The sequence below is a fragment of the Panthera tigris genome, chromosome D4 (genome assembly GCF_018350195.1).
Source record: "Panthera tigris isolate Pti1 chromosome D4, P.tigris_Pti1_mat1.1, whole genome shotgun sequence".
Classification (NCBI taxonomy): domain Eukaryota; kingdom Metazoa; phylum Chordata; class Mammalia; order Carnivora; family Felidae; genus Panthera; species Panthera tigris.
This window is the reverse complement of record NC_056672.1, coordinates 92,765,022-92,783,118: the sequence shown is the minus strand read 5'-3', so window position 1 is coordinate 92,783,118 and position 18,097 is coordinate 92,765,022. Positions and strand designations below refer to the sequence as shown.

The 18,097-nt window shown below is 65.1% G+C and overlaps 2 protein-coding genes across 4 annotated transcripts; one reads left to right on the top strand and one right to left on the bottom strand.

The window, feature by feature from the left end:
* Positions 1 to 913: 913 nt before the first annotated feature.
* On the bottom strand, positions 914 to 7,554 carry UAP1L1 (UDP-N-acetylglucosamine pyrophosphorylase 1 like 1). Of its 3 annotated transcripts, none has more exons than XM_042964766.1 (10): positions 7,239 to 7,554; positions 6,351 to 6,555; positions 5,974 to 6,149; positions 5,494 to 5,666; positions 5,198 to 5,391; positions 4,586 to 4,726; positions 3,822 to 4,007; positions 3,181 to 3,247; positions 2,314 to 2,727; positions 914 to 2,131 (listed from the first exon to the last, which is right to left on the bottom strand). In XM_042964766.1, the coding sequence occupies exons 1-9, from the start codon at positions 7,525 to 7,527 to the stop codon at positions 2,644 to 2,646; spliced, it is 1,515 nt and encodes a 504-aa protein (XP_042820700.1). In that variant the 5' UTR covers positions 7,528 to 7,554; the 3' UTR covers positions 914 to 2,131; positions 2,314 to 2,643. The 3 variants fall into 3 exon arrangements, with proteins under 3 accessions (XP_042820700.1, XP_042820699.1, XP_042820701.1); XM_042964765.1 differs by having other exon boundaries at positions 914 to 2,060; XM_042964767.1 differs by having other exon boundaries at positions 914 to 2,005.
* Positions 7,555 to 12,048: 4,494 nt separating this feature from the next.
* SAPCD2 (suppressor APC domain containing 2) lies at positions 12,049 to 16,994 on the top strand. Its single transcript, XM_042964244.1, has 6 exons — positions 12,049 to 12,634; positions 15,042 to 15,154; positions 15,785 to 15,931; positions 16,289 to 16,396; positions 16,512 to 16,634; positions 16,708 to 16,994. The coding sequence occupies exons 1-6, from the start codon at positions 12,049 to 12,051 to the stop codon at positions 16,834 to 16,836; spliced, it is 1,206 nt and encodes a 401-aa protein (XP_042820178.1). The 3' UTR covers positions 16,837 to 16,994.
* Positions 16,995 to 18,097: the final 1,103 nt, after the last annotated feature.

Genomic DNA, 18,097 nt, shown 5'->3' with positions numbered 1-18,097 from the left:
AGCCTGGGACTCGGCTGGGCGCCGCGTCCCCGGGACCGGCCGGCTCCGTGGCGTTGGCAGGACGTCCGGCGCCCCGCGCCCCCGCTCCGGGGCTCGACTCGCGGCCCCGGGCGGACTTCCCGGCCCAGGGCTAGTGGGGGCCGCAGCTCAGCGAGAGGACAGCGGGTCCGGTGCGAGCCCGAGTCGAGGCGGGGCGGCTGTCGGTGTCCGCTCTTTGGAGCCGATGGGCTTGGGGGCGCGCGGACGACCGCCGCGGCGACGTGTGCGCGCGTTTCCCCTCAGTAGACACGCGGCAGGGCGGAGCGAGCCCCGCAGCGCCGAGGGCCGTCCCCGCTCCTTGCCGGCCCCCTCGGGTGAGCCCGCCGCCTCCCGCAGTCCTGGCCGCCGCACTTAGGGGTGTGTGGCGGGCTCCCCGGCGTGTGCGCTTCCCTGGCTTGTCTGAAGCTGCCCCAGAAAGCGCCTCCTGCTCTCCGCCCCCCCCCTTCCCTAGCGGGGGTCATCCCCGAGGCCCCTGCGGGTCTTTCCCCCACACAGGGCTCTGCCGGTAGTGCCAGCGGTGCCCTCGTGCGTCCGTCCCTGCACATGCGGACAGCAGGGAGAAGGTGGTATCTGGAAGGTGGATCACCGGGCTCTCCAGCTGAGGGCGCGGGAGCCCACCCCTGGAGACCTAGCCGGGGTGGGGTGGTTCTGCCCCACCCCCCGCCCAGGGTGTCAGACTCACTAGGTGGTCCCTGGCCTCCCTGAGACCCTGGCGAAGAGCTGGGTGGGAGCTCGAGGGGCCTCCTGGGCCGCCCAGAGCAGGTGCGGGCTCAGCGTGTGGACTCTTGCTCTCTTGGACGCACGGAGCTGGGAACCCCTGGTTGCCGTTCCCAGCACCCGTGCCGGTCAGAAACTGCGCTCGCCAGGCCAGGGATCAATCACGGCATCTTGCGTTTATTGGGAATCCGCCACGTTCTGTGGGAAATCAAAGAGTTTGGCAGCCTCTCAGAAGTCCGTGGCTTCCTTATCGGTTGTCTGGGGAGGGACAGTTTTGTGCTGAGGGGCCCGTCCTGCCTCTTGAGTGCAGTGTGCACAGCAGCGCGCACCTGTGAGCAGTGACCTAGGGCTCCACCCGTGTTCCTGGTTTGGGGACGTGCTTCAATCCTGTAAGCTGCAAACCCTGTGGAAAAGCCTTTCTGAAGGCTCTTGTGCCCCCGGATCTCTGGGCCGTGTTTGAAACTTTACGCGCAGCTGTGATTCTTGTACAATAAACGGGGTCTTTAAAAACAGGCCATTTCAGTAGCTTCCCCAGCTGGTGTAGGAAAGAGGCTGCACGGTCGTTGGGCTGTGGCAGTGAGGAGCAGCAGCTGTGGGCAGGACCCCGGACCTGGGCCCCCGCCTTGGCTGGCCCTCCTCTGTCCCAGGCCCTTTGCTTGCCAGCGGAGCAGCTGGGAGAAGCGTCGTAAGGCACGCGGTTCAGCTCTGAGGTCTGCGAAGGACTGGCACAGCGCGGGTGGGAGCAGAGTCCTCCTCCGGGCTTTGGGCCTGGCCCCGACCCCGCCGCCACGCCCAGGTCCGGGTGCGGGGACACACGTCCACCCTCCGCTGGTCCACTACAAGCCACTGGAGGAGTCAGCAGCCTCTGAACCCACCGCCCAGGTGACATCCTTGCCCTGGGGAAACCGGCTTCCGTGGGGGTGTCGCCGCAGTGTGAGGGCGTGGGAGCAGGCGGCCTGGCGGGGCGGCAGGCTGCGTTCCACGCCGCCCTTCGCGTCAGCGGGCGGGGAGGTGCCCCCGTGCTGCTTTCCGGAGGGGAGAGCAGCAGGCACTGGGGCCCGGAGCAGCAGGGCTAGGGGCCAGGGCCAGCGGGTCTTCCCCAGCCTCGGTGGGGCCGCAGGGGTGCAGCGTGGGGACCGTGGCCCCGTACGTGGAGTCTGTGTCTCCCTCCAGAGAGCGCGGGAGGTCCGTGAGCACCACGATCTGTCGGAAGCTACTGGCAAGCTGGTTGGGGGACGGTGCTCCCCGCCTGCTTATATTTCAGACTAATTAGCCACCACGTGCGGCCACTGGAATTGGTCCCACTGGTTGTTGGGGAAAAGACCTAAAATTCAGCAGCCTGAACCAACCGCAGCCCTGGCCGAGGAGCCAAGGCCTCCAAGGGAGATTGAGAGAATTCAGTTTTAGGTGTGCAGGCTGTGCGGGGGGGGGGGGGGGGGGGGGGGGTGAGGGTAGGTGGTGGGCAATGGGGGGCTGGAGGGCTAGGCCGCGACACCCCCCCCCCCCCCCCGCCATGCCAGGTACTTGGTCAGCTGCAAGAGAGGGAGGAAGCAGCACCTTTGGTAGGTCACCCTGCGGGGGACGGACACCGTCCCCTCCTCTCGCCTCGTCCGTCCGTGGGTCTGCAGAAAAGCTGGGGTGGCCGGCGCTCCCCGCCGGGCGGATCTGCGCGTAGGGCTTGAGGTGCTGCCGTCCTCACGTACGTCTCCGTTCCGACAGAGGCAGGCCTGCTGCCCTCCCCGAGGACGCCGCACCTCTGCCTCTCGCCCAGACCTCACAGCCAGGAGCACGGCCAAAGAGCCCTGTTTGGTCACTTGTGTCCCCGGGAACGATGACGGGAGCGGCGCCACCCCTCAGGACCCCTGGGTTGGCAGGCCAGAGAGCAAGTCAGGGCTGCAGAGCCCTGGCCCGGTTCTCATCCAGGATCAGCGGGGATGGGAACTCCCGGCCTTGCAGATACACCTCCAGAGCCTGGAAACAAGGACGTCATTATGTCCACACGTTCACCTCTGTCCCCAGGTGGGGTCCATATTCTGCCTTGAGCCCGTGTGGGGTAGGGCCAGACTCGCTCCCGGCACTAAGGGTCGGATGCCACTTGCAGACCCAGGCCCTCTTGAGCCCAGATCTTCTCAAAGGGTCCACGCCAGCATTCCTTCCTTGCAAGGCTCCCACAAAGCCTGGCTGGAACCCTAGCCTCTGGCCTCACCTGATATGCTCCTGGCCTCTCCTGGTCCTTGGAGGCCTCCTGATGCCTCACCCACCCTACGTCCTAGAAGGTCCTCTGTATCTGAAGAACTATTTGTCTCATCGGTAACGTCAGGCAGAGCTGTGACTTTCCGCCCCAGCATCCACCACTCCCCAGCCCTCCTCCCGATCATGCATCCCTACCCCAGAAAAGACCTGAACGAGCCAGTCAACTCTCACCTCTCCAGAGTAGGATACCAAAGGCGAGATCTCACAGATGGCAGGAGGCTCTCCGCTGCTGGGCAAGCTGTGGGAGCCCATGTGTCAGCACCTGCTCCAGGGTGTGTGCCCTGGGGCTGGCCTTGCCTGGTCCAGCTCCCATAGATCTTTTCTCAGCACCACTCCCTTCCACGGCACCCCCAGAGCCCTCGGCAAACTGCCCCCGACTTGAGTGATCAGCTCTGATCTGGGCTGGAAGACACCCCTCAGCCCTGCAGGTACCCCGCACAGGTCCCCCTGGGCAGCACGATTCAGGTGGTGGCTCTGTCGTTTCCTTTTCCAGTCCCGGAACGTGACCCGCATTGCTGTTTTCTACACATCATGCCTAGGTCTTGGATTCAGAGCTTACAGATGAGTCAGGAAGGCTGGCAGCCACTCACCTTCCCCGAGGCCCTGAGCAGACCTTGAGGAGTTGGGCTCAAAGCTGCAGGCAGTCACTGTATGGCTGGGCCGGGTGCGTGGCCACCCATGCTCAGCGTGGTGCTGGAGCCCAAGCTCCCAGCGCAGCTCAGACAGCAGTGGAGCCGGCAAGGGCCTGGGGTGGGGAGCTGGACCCTGACACCCTTGTCCTCTGAAAGGAGCATGCTGACGGGCACACTCACCTGGGCAGCTCAGGGAGCCGCGCCCCACACGCGTCCAGAAAGTGGGCCCCTGCCTGCAGGGCCCAGCGGTAATGCTGCAGGAGCAGGGCACACCGAGTCGTGGTGGGGTTGTCGCTAGCAGCCGAGGCAGCGTTCTTCAGAGGAGAAAACTCCTCCTCCCGAGACACTTCGAAGGCCACGAAGTTCCTGTGCGGACGACAGCTGGTGACCAGATGTCCTGACCCAGAGGCCCCGGTCCTGGGCAGGCAAAGCCTGCACCGGGCTCACGATGACTGAATGATGGTCTGTTCCACACAGGAGGCTCCACGGTCACTGCATGTGTCTTTGTTTCTGAGATCCCTGGAGCTGCCTGATTCCCTCCCCCCCCCCACCCCATTCCCACCTGCCAAACCCACAGACCCTGAGACCCCAGATTGAGGGCCAAGTCCCCTGGGAGTCCCCCAGCCACCGGCCCGGGAACAGCCTCCTAACCCCGGCCAGGAGCAGACGGAAGGCTCAGGAGTGGCAGGGGTGGCCCCCGAAGCACAGCCCCAAGACTGCAACCGCTCCAGAGGTCACCATGCTCACACTGCAGGGGCAGTGTGAGCCCCCTTCTCCTGCCCCCTTCTCCTGGAGCCCGCCTACAGCCCCTAGCCCCCCACTGCAAAGGTGCACCCCCACTGTCCCCCACAAGCCTCCGCTTCCCAGCCCAACTAGGTCTCAGAACCCACCACCAAAACAAGGAGAGGAGAGAAAGAAAAAAATAAACGACTTTTGCCACTAACTTAGCGAACGGGAACACATCAAACACAAACTTCTCCATCTTTATCCCATTTGGTTTTAGCGGCTTTACCAGATTTCCCTCCTCATCCACGTACGGGACCTTCTTCACAGCCACGTGTGGCTTCAGCAAGGGCTCAAACTCACTTGGGGGTGGGGGGGAGACAGGAGAACAAAAGAAGGAAAGACACGGTTCAGACGGGACACCCCCGGGAGCCCCCTCCCCACCTCTCTGCACACCTGGCCAGGCAGGATGGGCCGACAGACGGACACCGCAGGGCACAGGAGCCCCGGGAGTGAGCCCTGTCTCTGGAAGGACACAGGCACCCTCTTACGCTCCCCAGCCCGCGAGAGAGACTGGCACCACTGGCCACATCCCCCCCCAGGTGAAATGGCAGCTGGCAAGTCGCAGGGCAGAGGTGGGGCCTGGGGCCACCGCCACCGTGTGGGGAGGAAGAGCAGGCCAACCGGGCCCCAGAGCCTCATACCGGCTGCTAGAGGTCTGGTGGCGTTGGCCGACTTAAATGCACCCCAACCCAGGCTGGCCCCTGACCGCAGCCCCACTGGGCTCAGGCCAGCCTCCCTGGCCAGCACCCTTGGCCGCCTGCTGAGCACACCTGACGACAGCCCGGAGGAAGCCTCGAGTGAAAAAGTGGTTGCAGATGTTGCCCAGGTGGTAGAGGAGGCTCCCATCGGGCCCGCGAAGCCGTGCGGTCTCGGGGCTGATCTCGCTGTACTCCACCACCTGAGGGACTCCGTCCACCTGGCACACCACCCCCACGGGCTCCTCCGGGGACGCCTTTGCCACCACCTGCAGCCGAGGCAGAGACGGGAAAGGCTGGCGGGGGCGGGGCCGGGGGCGGGGCCGGGGCGGGGCGAGGCAGGCAGCCGGGCAGTGGGCGGGGAGGCTCACCTTGGCCCCACAGTCTGCGCCGCGCAGCACGCAAAAGCCGATGAAGACAGGGTCAGCCAGCCGCACGAGAATGTTGTCCACACAGTACACGTGCACAAACTCCACTCCCCGACGCTCCATGTCCTCTAGAATCTGGTGGTCCGACAGTGCGCGGTACAGCCCTCCGTTGCCATCTGCCAAGGGAGAGAGGGACCAGTCCCCGGGGCTTCAGCCATCCAGTCCAGAGCCTGCTGAAGGCAGGAGAGGCCCCTGGGGCTGGACCTTGTACCTGAGGCAGCTCTGTGTCACTATCCAAGTAGCCCTATGGCTGTGTCATGCGACACATGGGAATCAAGGCCCAGAGAGAGGAGGCCAGTCGCCCAGGACCACACAGCCTTCTAGCATAACGTTCTGGCCTGGCCGCCCGCAGCCCTCCTGACCTCCGATTAGCTCCTTGTTCTAGAGCAGGCAGCGCTTCCCTGACTCAGGGGCGGGGCATACCTGGGGCCATGGCAACCTTGTCTTTCTTCTCCAGGATGGCCCTGCCATCAAAGGTCACAGCAGGCAGCATGCGCTGCTCAAACATGATCACGTTGTTGGGGTCCAGGTGGAAGAAGTCGTGCTCCTTGAAGAACCTGGCGGTGGGCTCCAGCGTGAACTCACTTGTCATGATGTACCTGCGAGGAGAGGCAGGGCTGAGCAGGCCCTTGGAAGGGCCCGGCCGCTCGGGGATCCAGGGCTCCCGTAGGGGCTGGCCTCGGAGTCCCGGCTGGGGCTGGGCGTTGGGGGTTGGGACTCGAGTCTTGGTGTGGGGCAGGGCTGATGCTGCGTGGGCAGGGGGATCATTCTGGGGACAAGGCGAGGAGGGAAAGGCACACCAGGGTATGGCGCACTGGGTCCCGCTGCGCTCGCTGGCCAGCTGCTCCACCCGCCGAATCCGTTCTGCCTGCAGCTGGTACAGGCTCTTCCGGCTGGGCAGCCCCACCTGATACATGCCCTTGGGGTAGGTCACGCCTAGGCGCGTGCCCTGCCCACCAGCCAGCAGCAGCACAGCCACCTTGCTCAGGGCGATCTGGTGGAAACCTGGGGGCAGAGGGTGCCGTGAGGGGACCCCTGGGACCTGCCATATAACCACCCCCTCACTTCAGAGCAAGCCAGACGTGTGCCCAGGGCTCTAAAACTTCTGAGAGCCACAGAACAGAGATCTCCAAATAACGTTCCGACTTCACGTGGGCCAGGGCCCCATCCAAATCTGACCTTGTCCAGACCCATCAGAGGTCCTGATGATGTCCTCCAGGGCTTATTCCCAGCCTGGGTCCTTCAGAGGGAACACCAGGTCAGACTGGTCAGAGCAGTCTGGCGGGGGCCCTGGGCAGGCTTCCCTCCAGGAGCACCTGCCTCACCCGTAAGGCCAAGAAGCCAAGAGTGCACCCGGGGCCAGCGCGGTTGTGAAACGGAGCGTGTACAAATGTGCAAGGGGTTCCCTGCCGTCAGTACGCTTGTGGCCCGGGCAGCTGACCATCCAGGTGTGCGCCTGCACAAAGCACTCGCTCGAGGGGGAAGCCGCCTGAGGGCGGCTGCCCCCTTCGCAGCTTTTGGAGCCCTACACCTGAGTCGCGAGCTGGTGTGCGAACGGAGACCCCACAAAGGAAGGAGGCGCGCCAAACTCCTCCAAGTACAAGCTCTCCCGTCACCCCACTTTGGGCAAGGCCCCCTGCGCCGGCCAGGCCCACCCCGACCGGGGACCCCCGCCCCGCCCCGCCTACCTTCCTCCTCCCAGAGCCGCCGCGTCTCAGGGTCGCACCGGCTCGCGCTGCCCACGCGCTCAGGGGGCAGGGGCCGCAGGCGCGCGGCCAGGCCGGGCTCCGGGCCCGGGGGGCACGCGCGGGCCGCAGCCGCGCGCTGGCAGTGCTCGCGCAGCGCCTCGGGCTCCAGCGCCTCCAGCTCGGCCAGGAGCGCGGCGCGCGGCCCCGGAGCCAGCTCGGCGCAGAAGCGCAGCAGGTGTTCCTGGCCCGCGCGCTGCAGCCGGGCGCGCACGTCCCGCTCCGAAGCCATGTCGCCGCGGTCGGCCGCGTCGGCACTCGTGACTCGCGCGCTCCTACCGGCGTCACGGGACCCGGCGGGCGGTGGCGACCCCCGGAGGGGCGGGGGCCAGGGCGCCACGCCCCCGACCCCGCCTCCGAGTGCCCCCTCCCTCCTCCGGCCCCGCCCCTCCTCCAGGGGCCGCCTTCCCTCTCCCGCCCGACTCCGCCCCTATCCGCTCGGCGCCGGACGCTGAGGGGCCGAGTCAGAGGGCTAGCGACGCCCGAGGCGTGGGGGCCCGGGGGCCCCCGAGTCGGGAAACCCCTGATCCCCGGCGCGTGAGGGCGGACGTCAGTTCTAACGTACCCGCCTCTGGACCCCACAGCCCTGAGGGTCAGGGCACCCGACGTGGAGACTGTGTTCGCCTTGACCAAGACCCCTGGCGTCTGGGCTGGGGAGGATAGAGTCGGATCGTCTGTAGGGTCGGCTGTCTGGATGCCGCCAAGGCCTCCCAAGAGGGCCACCCAGCACCCGCGGGGGGCTTCCTCCTTCACACCCTTCGTCCTTCGCATTGCCACGTAACCAGAACCGCTCAGGTTCGCCCTTCGCCCTGCCGTATTATCTTAACTATGACTTTAAAATATTTTCCTATTATTAAGATAGAGATCTTGATGTCTATAAACTCCCTTGTGAAAAATAATAATGAGAGTAGCTTGGGCCATTTGGGGACAAAGCTTCCAGAAAAAAAGTTTTTATTAAATTTTAAAGTAAAACAAATTCAAATGGCATTTGGGGACCCGAAATGAGAAGTGACCTCTCCTCCAGACCTGCCCCAGCTAACCCCTGTTAAGGCTGTTACATCCACACGACTCCTGAAACAGAATGCTACGGGCACCAGTGACAGTCACAGCAAAGTTTATTACAATGAGAGGCAAGGCCGACGGATCTGGACCAACACTCTTGATAAGAGTGCGCCGGGAACGGCGGGGGTACAGAGTTTTTATAGCCTATCACATCGTTTTATCATTACCTGGGAACAGAACAAAGAAACAATTTTCAGATGAGTTAGAAACAGTTGCCTAATGAGGTGTTTATTTTAGACTTTCTGCCTCTAAGTTGCAACCAGTGGATCTCCTTGACCCTGCCTCTGATGCTCTTTTCTTTGAACTTTGGTTTCCTTAATTGGTGAAGCCTAATTTACAAGAGTATGAGGCTGTTATTTTTCAAGCTAAGAGTTAGCCCTACACTACAATTTAACCCTTACAAGGCAATTGTGTCTCCGTGCAGGCAGGTTCTGTACATAGAAACTCCCACATGTTCCTTTCTTGGGTTAGGAAGGAGAGCTTCACAGCCCCTGGGGGTGCACTCTAAATTCTGGTGGACTTTTCAAGGATGGCCTTAGGCCTGCCTCAGGACCTTTGCACTCGCTGTTCCTCCTACCTGGACCACTCTTTCCCAGAGACTTCCTGCCACACTCTGCCAGGTCTCTGCTCCTGTGTCACCTCCTTGGGGAGACCATCCCAGCTCATGTTGGCTCAGACAGCACCTTCGCATCCATCTCTGTTCCTTCCTGCCTTTCTGTGTTCTTTGCTGCCCGACTCCCCTCAGAAAGGAAACTCCACAACAGCTGGATATAGTTTGGTTCACTGCTGTGCCCCCTCACTCTAGATGAATGCCCAGCACACAGGAGGAAGTCAAGAAATGTTTGTTGGGTGAATGAGTGTTGAATCCCACATCTAGCACAGTGACTGGGCCACAGCAAGTGTTCAGGGAGTGCTCTCTGAATGAATGAATGAATGAATGAATGAATGAATGAATGGTCTGCTCCAATAGTTTGTGGCAGTTGAAGGGCAGTTTGGGGCAGATGTTGGAGGTGTGCATGGGAGGTAAGGAACCAAGGAGCAGAGTAGGTCCCACACCCCAGGCCAGAGTCTAGGGGAACCCTTACCCCCTGCACATGTGCCCTTGAAGGCAGTGTCACGTGAACTCGGGGCTCATCTCAGTCAGAGTGACCCCCAAATCTCACTTCAAGGTGGGGGTGGGGCTGAGATCGGGAGGGTTTGGACAATTGAGGCTGTGTAGCCAGAGGCACCTAAAGCGCCAGAAGAAGGAGAGCTGACCCACCGGGCAGACAGGTGGGAGTGCCAGCGAGGCAGGGGTGTACAGCCTCCTGGACCACCTGCCAAAGGCAGGCTTTTGGCCGAGGTCCCTGGTGGTTACTGCAGGAATAGAGACCAGAGAATCGCCAGAACTGGGCAGCTACCTGTCCTTGACTCCATGCTGCATTAGGCAGGGGACAAAGGGGCCCCAGTCCCCCTGTCCACCTCCAAGGAGCTCCAAGCTGGCACAGTGAGAACATAATCACAACGGGGATGGGCCCCTCAAAAAGTACAGGGGCCACAGGGGACCCGCCTGGCTCGGGGCTCTGGGAAGCCCTCCGGGGGAGACAGCAACACTGAAAGGTACAGAGCTAGGAAAGCGTCGGGCCAGGCTAGAGAGGAGGAAGCGGTCAGAATTCAGGACAGGAAGTACATGAGGGCCACGCCTTAGTCCCACACCCAGAGCTGGGACAGACTCCAGTTTTTTCTGTACCTTCCTCCAGTGCCTAGCCAGAGAAGCCCACCGGGAGGCCGGCAGGCCAAAGGCCAGTGGGGACTTCCTCCTCCATGGCTCCCGATACGCTGAGCAGGCCTTGCTTTCTCTGCACGGTGGACTCAGGCTCACAGTGGCCCTGGCCTGGGTGCTGCTGGCCACGCTGTCCTGCTGTCCTGAGGTGTAGCAGCATCGCTTGCTGCTGCTGGCCGCTGGCCTCCACATCCACACAACACCCCCCCCCCCCACCACCACCACGGAGCTGTCCCTGGGCCTCCCCATCCCACCCAAGGGTGGCGTTTCCACTGTGACCTCCAGGATGAGGCTTCCCATGTGCTGGTCACCCACTAAGCCTCCACTGTGGGCCAGGCTGAAGCCCGGCCTTGGGGTGGACCTGTCCTGCTTCCAGAAAGCACAGGGAAGGACCCATGGGGAGAGAAACACAAGAGCTAGGAGAAAGCAGCCTTATGCTTTGAAGGTCAGGACATCTAACCAGACTTCCAAGGGCGGGTCAGGTACCTGAGTGGGGTTTCAAAGGATGCACAGTGATTGGCCAGGAGCAGACAGGGAAACATGTTCCTGGCGGGACAGCTACCATGTGCAAGGGCCCAGAGGCGAGAGAATGCTGGGCACCCTAAGGATGGGGGATGGGGCAGGGTGTGCTGGAAGGAGAGGAGGAGGGAGAGGCGAACTACAGGAAAAGCGGCCTGAATGCTGTTCTGGGACTCTGGCTAGTCCTGTCCCTGAAGGGGAAGGCTGGGATGAGCTAGGCTCCACGGGGAAACTCCAGGCTCACAGCTTTCTAGGTGCTTCCAAAATTCCTTACCATAAAGGAGCCTCAACTCTGGGGCGTGTGAAAGGTAATAAAGGAAGGCCACATTTACAACGGAGTCAGGAAGCCCTGACAGGGGGGCTCTCATGAACAGGGCACCTGTCCCAGCGGACCGCACGTCCTGGACAGGAAGAAAGTCACCTTACCGCCCTAGCAAGACGAAGTTCTCTTCTGGATGAGACCGCAGGCTAAGCCCCGGCCCCCTCCCAGACTGACCAGACAGAATGACTGGATGCTGGCTGGAAATGAAGCAGGGGCCGCTGGGGACACAGGGCTGCCTGGCCCGGAGCGCCTGGGGAACCGCTGGAGGAAGGGTCCAGCCAGGGGAAGAGGCTGGAGCAGAGGAGAGCTGGTCACCAGATGGGGATCTGGGGACACAGGAAAAAGTGGCTTTGTCCTGCAGTAGGCAGGAAAGGCCAGGCTATCCCCAGGGACAAGGGGAGGAGCCGGCAGCAGTGTGGACAGACAGGCCTCTGTAAGGGGAAGCGTCCTGCTGGCTGGAGCCCAGTCCTCTTGGGACTCTCCGGGCAAATGGGCCCCAGAGTCGAGGTGCCTGGGCCCGGGGACCCTCAGCGAAGAGTCCCCAGGGGAGTCAGACAGGGAAGGTGACTCCCAGAGGAGGTGTGCTCCCCATCCTTACCCCACGAGGCCACCTGGGGACAGGTTTTCGTAGGGCGCCAGGCCCCGCCCCTCCGAGAGGGCTGAGCCGCCGCGAGAGGGGGAGGGGGAGGAGAAAGGGGTCCGCTCGGGGCTCCGCCCGCCACCCGCCAGGCCCGGAGGAGGCCGAGTCGGGACCCCGCCCCCAGGCTAGTACCCGTGTCTCGGCGCACCCCCGGCCCCTCCCCGCACGGCGGCGGGAGCGCGCGGGGCGGGGCGGGGCCCTCGGCGGAAAAAATCAAACCGGGCTGGCGGCCTCTCAGCCAATCCGGGAGCAGACGGGCCAGCTTCGGCCAATGGCTGCCGCGAATGCTAATGAGCGCTGACGCCACGGGAAGGGTCCATTCAAAAAGTCGCAGCTATTGTCGCGCCGGGTTGCGCGCGCCGGCCGGGCCCCGCCGTCGGGCCCCGGGGGGACGGAGCGCGGACGCCGCGGGGACCGAGCCCGGGACGGAGCCCGGCGGCGGCAGCCCATGGCCGGAGCCGCGATGGCCGAGCCGGGCCACGGGCCGCCCGCCGCGCCCGCGCCCGGCACTGAGGGGCTGCCGCGCGCCTTCCTGCAGAGCCTGCGCACGCTGTTCGACATCCTGGACGACCGGCGGCGCGGCTGCGTGCACCTGCGCGAGATCGAGTCCCGCTGGCAGGGCGCCGACGCGCGCGAGCTGCCCCGCGGCGTGCTCGAGGGCTTGCGCCAGGTGGCCCCGGCCAGCGGCTACCTGACCTTCGAGCGCTTCGTGGCCGGCCTGCGCACCTCGCTGCTGAGCGCCGACGGCGGCCCGCGGGGCCAGGCGCGCGCCCCGGCCCGGGGAGGCTGCCCGGCGCGGCCCGGGGGCCAGCCGCCGCCGCCGCCGCGCCTGGTGTTCGCGCCGGCCGACGAGCCGCGGACGGTCCTGGAGAGGAAGCCCCTGCCCCTGGGCGCGCGGCCCCCGCCAGCCGTCCCCGGCGGCGCGGCCCGGAGCCTAGAGAAGCTGTGCGGACCCGCAGAGGCAGCGCCCGGTCCCGCGGAGCCCGAGCGGCCCCAGGGCGCGGCGCTGGAGCGGAGCCCGAGCGCGGACGCTGGTGAGTGCGGGGCGGCCCCCAGCCCCGCCTCGTAGCCGCCCCCCGCCGAACCCCCGCGACCGGCGCCTCAGGCCAGAGCCGCAGAGGCGCTGCGGCGCTTCTCCTACCGCGGGGGCCGGTAAGCGCCTGGAGGGAAAGCGGCCTCCTGGGTTCCCGGTGTGCTCAGGGGCCAGCCCCTCCCCCTCCACAGCGGGAGGCTGTCGTAGGGCCCGGGGGCTGGTGGAGGACGCCGCCAACTCCACCAGGAAGCCACTGTACGGGCCTGAGCTGAGCACTGAGGACCCCTGCCCCACACCTGGGGACACTTAGACCCTCAGTCGTATCCGTGGTAACTGCCTAGGCAGAGTTTTCCTCTCGTGCAGAGGAGACAGGGGCCCAGGCTGGGCGGGGCCCTCGCTGCCTTTTTGGGTTCTCAGTCCCGCAGCTCCGCTCAGACGGCTGGGCTTGCTGCCTCCACCACTGAGGCCAGGGCCCCCCGAGGTGGCCCCGAAGGACCTGGCCTGGTTGCCAGGAAGAGCGAAGCGGTGGGTGAGTCTCCAGCCCAATCTTCAAGCCTGCAGGGGCGACACCAGGGAGAGACCCAGGTGCAGCCACTGTGGATGGACAGCGGGCTGCTTGCCTAGCTTCCGGTCCAGTTGGCAGTGCTGGGAGATGGCTGAATGGCTCCCCTGTGCGCCCCCCCCCCCCAGTGTCTTCCCTGGAAATAGCACCTGCATTATGGCTGGGGGCAGGGTCCAGACCCCTCAGCCCATTCAGCCTGCACCTGTGCACCACCTGGTGCAGGCCTTCCGCCCCCCCCCCCCCAACCCCATGGCCGCTGCCAGCCCTTTCTATGCCTTCACTGCTCTGCCAGCTTCATTGGACCTCCACCCCAGCCTTGCCCATGTCCCCCAGCCCCATGACTGGTGCTTGGAGCCACAGTGGCTCCTGGCCTCCTTGGTGCAGCCGTCCAGAAGCCCACCCCAGGCTGGGGGCTCCCCCTGCTCCTCACTGCCCAGCCACTCTGTCCCTGTGGTATGGGCAGGCAGGGGGCACTTCTGAGTGCAGGGCTAGTGCCGTCCCTGTGGCTGCATGTAGTTGAAAATCAGCCATGGGACTGGGGTTTGGAGGCCTCAGACCTGCAGTCCTGCTCTGTCCTGGTGCCTGACACCACAGAGCAGCTTTAGTCTCAGGCCAGGCTCTCACTGTCCCCTTTTCCAGGCAGGGACCCAGACGAGAGGCATGGCATGTTTTGGCACTCCAAGCCCCCCCAGATTTCCAGGAAGAGAAAGCCCTCCTACTCACAGAGCCCCCCGCTCCAGAGATCCAGGGGCCCCTTCCCTATCCCCTGCTGGAGCTCAGTGCACCCAGGCCTGCCCTGGCCCCCGTGGTGCAAGCTGCTAGCTCAGGCCCAGATGGGGACAGACAGGGCTGCGTCCGCCTGCTGGTCCCTCTGAACATCCAGCGTGCTGTCGTCTGGGAATCTGGGAGCTGCCCCCACACCGAGCCCGGGGGTTCTGAGGTTCCATGCTCTCTAGCCTCCCTCTGCTGTATCTTCTGTGCCAGCCATGCAGCATGGGCAGGTTGGGACGTGAACTCTGGGCTGGCTCGGAGCCTGTCTGCCAGGGCCGGCTGGAGGCCTGCAGAGACCTGGTGCCAGCCCCGTGGACATGTTCCCTCCTTGCACCACCGCCCCCAGTGCAGGGGGCAGAGCCTGTGAGGCTGAGCCTGGTGTGGGGGAATAGGGCCCGGGAGCCAGGAGGGTGACCTTCTCCACACCCGCACCCTACTCTGCCTCGCGGGTTGCCCGGCACGCGCTCCCCATCCCCCGGGGAAGGCAGCTGGCCCCGATGGCTTTTCAGCCCCAAGCACACTCAGCTGCACACACTTCACCTGCACGGACTCCCGTCACCCCTGAAGGCCCCGGCAGACCAGGAGGGAGAAGCAGGGCCGGCCAGAGGCCTGCTCCCTCCCCCTGTACTTAGCAGCCCATGAGCCCCTGCAGTGTACTCGAAGCACCCTGGGCAGCGGGAGTGCTGAGAAGAACCGGGTAAAGCCCCTGCCCCAGGGCGCTCGTGCTGGGACATGTGTGTGGGCGCGCACGTTTGTGTTGTGTGTACAGACATGCAGCCTCAGCGGTCACACGGCCCTTACCAAGGGAGGGGTGAGGGGAGCTGGTGGGGATGGGGTGGGGAGCCAGCCGCCAGCCAGACACAGAGGCAAGGTGTGTGCTGCGCTGGGCCGTTGCCCATGCCCCCCAGGATGGGTTGAGATGGGGAGGGCCCGTGCAGAGGCTCTGAGTTGCCCATGACCCCAGAGAGACGTAGGCCTGGACACCGAGCTGTGCACCGCCAGGCTTGGGGTGGGGGACGTTGAGCTTCACTAGGCAGGCCTGGAAGTGACCCAGGTCCTTGCCCCTCTGCGGCAGGTGCAGTGGCCTGCGGGGCCCGGGAGCTAGGCATGGGCGATGCCCATCGGGCCCCCCGTGCCCGAGGGGAACGTCGGAGGCACACCATCACCAACGGCGTGGACTGTGACCTGGTGAGTGAGGGCTCTGGGGGATTCTCCACCTTGCCTGGGATAGGACTTGGCCCCCACGCTTGGTCTCCTGGACCACCCCTCTGCCTGGGAGGTGGCAGTCAGGCCGGGGTTCTGGGGGACCTACGGCTGGAATGTGAGTTAATTGCATACATCTGTCTCCGTGTCTGGGTTTGAATCCACTGGAGACGTGGCTCTAGACCACACGAAGAAGTCCTTTAGGGAGAAAGCAGCCTCCGTGCACCATGCAGTGGGCACGGCCCCTCCCCAGAACTGCCCCTGCACCAGCCGGCTTCACGAGGCTGTCCTTTGCCAAAACTGAGCCCGGCTCCCCCGCTGCGTGCTCGCCATTTGCTCCAAAGGAAGCTGCTGAGCTCGGGGGTGTCACCTGCGTTCCTGTGGGGGAAGCCTGCGTGGAGGGGCTGGGGGAGGACAGCCCGCCCGCAGGGGGACAAACGGGGTGGTGCTTCCCAACACGGGCACGCGTAGGACTCACGTACAGGCGCGTGCGCCGGCAGATCTGTGCTGGCGCCGCTGGCCTGCGCGGGCGCGCGTCCGAGTTGCGGGGCGCGCGCCGTGCGTGTGTGCGTGCGCGCGCGCGCCATTCACACGTGTGCGTTGGCGCACATGCAGCTGAAGCAGCTGAAGGAGCTGGAGCAGGAAAAGGAGGTGCTGCTCCAGGGTCTGGAGATGATGGCCCGGGGCCGCGACTGGTACCAGCAACAGCTGCAGCGCGTGCAGGAGCGCCAGCGCCGCCTGGGCCGGAGCAGGGCCAGCACCGTGAGTAACGCCGCCCGGGACCGGGCTGTCCCCGTCCCCAGGCAGGGTGACCCCCCCTGCACCTGCAGGAACCACCCACCTAACCCCGGGCACCCCCAGGTAGGCACGGGATGCCCTATTCCCGGACACATCAGCCGTCCCTCCTCCCAGGGTGCTGGGACCCCCGCCCCCGACACACACACACACACACACACACACACACACACAGCGTGATGTCCCCCACCGGAAACACCCGTAGGCTCCCTCTCGGCTCAAGCAGTAATTTGGGGAGACAAGAGTGCCGCCTGTGAGGGCTCTTCTCGAGGCACGGTGGCTGGTCCTGCTCTCTGACCTTCCCCTGTTCTGCTTTCCCCTCAGGACCTTGGGACTGAGGGGAACCCCCTCCCGCTGGGCCGGCTGCTGCCCAAGGTCCAGGAGGTAGCCCGGTGCCTGGGGGAACTGTTGGCCGCAGCCTGTGCTGGCAGGGTGAGTGCGCCCCCCCCCAGACCGCCCGGCGCCCACCTGGGGCCCGTGCCCATCTTGGTGCCACCCCTCACCCTTGTCCTGGAGGCGAGGCCTGCCTGACTGTGCCCTCCCGTAGGCTCTGCCCTCATCGTCCTCGGGGGCCCCGTGCCCAGCCCTGGCCCCCACCTCACCGTCAGCCCCAGGCTGGCAGCAGCAGACCGTCCTCATGCTGAAAGAGCAGAACCGGCTCCTCACGCAGGTGAGGCGCGGGGAGGGGTGCAGGGTGGGGGCTGGAGGCCCGGGGTGCCCTGACCGACCTCCCGCCCGTCCAGGAGGTGACCGACAAGAGTGAGCGCATCACGCAGCTGGAGCAGGAGAAATCTGCCCTCATCAAGCAGCTGTTTGAGGCGCGCGCCCTCGGCCAGCAGGATGCTGGGCCCTTGGACTCCACCTTCATCTAGCCGGCCAGGGGCGCGGGCGCGGGGCTCTTAGGACCTGGCCCGGCAGTCTGCCTGGGCAGGTGCCTCCTTGAGCCCCACTTAGGCTAAAGATCACCTGACCGGCCCGGACACGGGTTTCTTCCTCTCTTCCAGTCGGGGCTCCCCCAGAGCGCCCCCCCCCCCCCAGCCCAGGTGGGGCCAGCAGGCAGGCTGTGGCCCGGAATGCCTTGTGGCTCCAGATACGGACTCGGTCGCGGCCTGGGGGGCTAAACCGGGGCGGGACTTCATTGTGCTGTCACAGCCTGAAGCTGCTCCAGCGGCTGTCAGTGGTCAGCGGGGGACGACTCCTCGTGTTTCCCAGGTCTCCGGCAGCCCTGGGCAGCCCGGCTTTGTGGCAGGCCTGTCCTCTCTGACCCCGGGGTCTCGGGAAAGGATAGTGGTTTCCCCTGGGCTGCACTTCCGACCACAGCCAGCAGAGGGGCCTCACACACAGTAGCCAAGAGCTGCCTCGGAGCCGCCGCTGGGGGTTTCCTCCCGGGTCTGAGTCAGGGTCCCCGAGGGGGGGGAAGGAACACCTGGGGGCCTAACGGGTGATTGGGCGCAGGAGCCCCAGGTCTAGGGGCTGGCTGTCCTTCGGCCGGGAGCACGTGGAGGAGAAAAGGGGTGGTTTCTAGTAGTGGGGTCTGCCTGTGTCTGGTTTTGGGGGAGAGTGACCAGAGTTCATGCCTGGGCCGAGGCTGGCCTGCTTGCCCCTCCTCACAGATCCCAGACCCTAAAACAACTCGGGTCAGCTGTCACTCCTCCTTGCCAAAACTAGGCCCCACGGAGCAACCTGTGACCCAGGCTCAGGGCCTTGGGCCCGCCAGACACCCCAGCCAGGGCAGGACGTGGTCACCAGGGTTGCTCTGGTGTGCCCCTGTCCCGGGGAGGGCCCTGTCCCCAGGAGTGATGTCCGCATGGGCCTCCCGGATGTGCCCCAGGGTTCCTCATCGGCCAAGCGCCCCCACCAGGACCTACCCCACATGATTCGGGGCTGGACAGTCAGCTCCCACCTCCGGTCTTTGCAAATGCTCCTCTGTCTCCTGGAACACCCTACCCCTGCTTCACCCCGCTTGCTCCTACCCAGCCCTCCAGGATGGAGTGAAGGACTGCCCAGAGGCCGGAACAGTGAAGGTGGCAGCCTCCGGGGGGGTGGGCTCGGCAGCGGTGACCTCTGGGGCGTCCGCCACGCCCGGGGGTTCTGCGTTCCCTGTGCTGCCTTCACGTGACTCAGGGGGCAGGA

What these genes read in the sequence shown, in the direction of transcription:
- SAPCD2 (XM_042964244.1), top strand. Translation starts at nt 12,049, where the DNA reads ATGGCCGGAGCCGCGATGGCCGAGCCGGGCCACGGGCCGCCCGCCGCG. An exon ending in GAGCCCGAGCGCGGACGCTG is followed by an intron (nt 12,635 to 15,041) that starts GTGAGTGCGGGG and finishes CCTCTGCGGCAG; the next exon opens with GTGCAGTGGCCTGCGGGGCC. An exon ending in ACGGCGTGGACTGTGACCTG is followed by an intron (nt 15,155 to 15,784) that starts GTGAGTGAGGGC and finishes GCGCACATGCAG; the next exon opens with CTGAAGCAGCTGAAGGAGCT.
- UAP1L1 (XM_042964766.1), bottom strand. Translation starts at nt 7,527, where the DNA reads ATGGCTTCGGAGCGGGACGTGCGCGCCCGGCTGCAGCGCGCGGGCCAG. An exon ending in GCGGCTCTGGGAGGAGGAAG is followed by an intron (nt 6,556 to 7,238) that starts GTAGGCGGGGCG and finishes CTCTGCCCCCAG; the next exon opens with GTTTCCACCAGATCGCCCTG. An exon ending in TTCCTCCGGGCTGTCGTCAG is followed by an intron (nt 4,727 to 5,197) that starts GTGTGCTCAGCA and finishes CCCACCCCCAAG; the next exon opens with TGAGTTTGAGCCCTTGCTGA.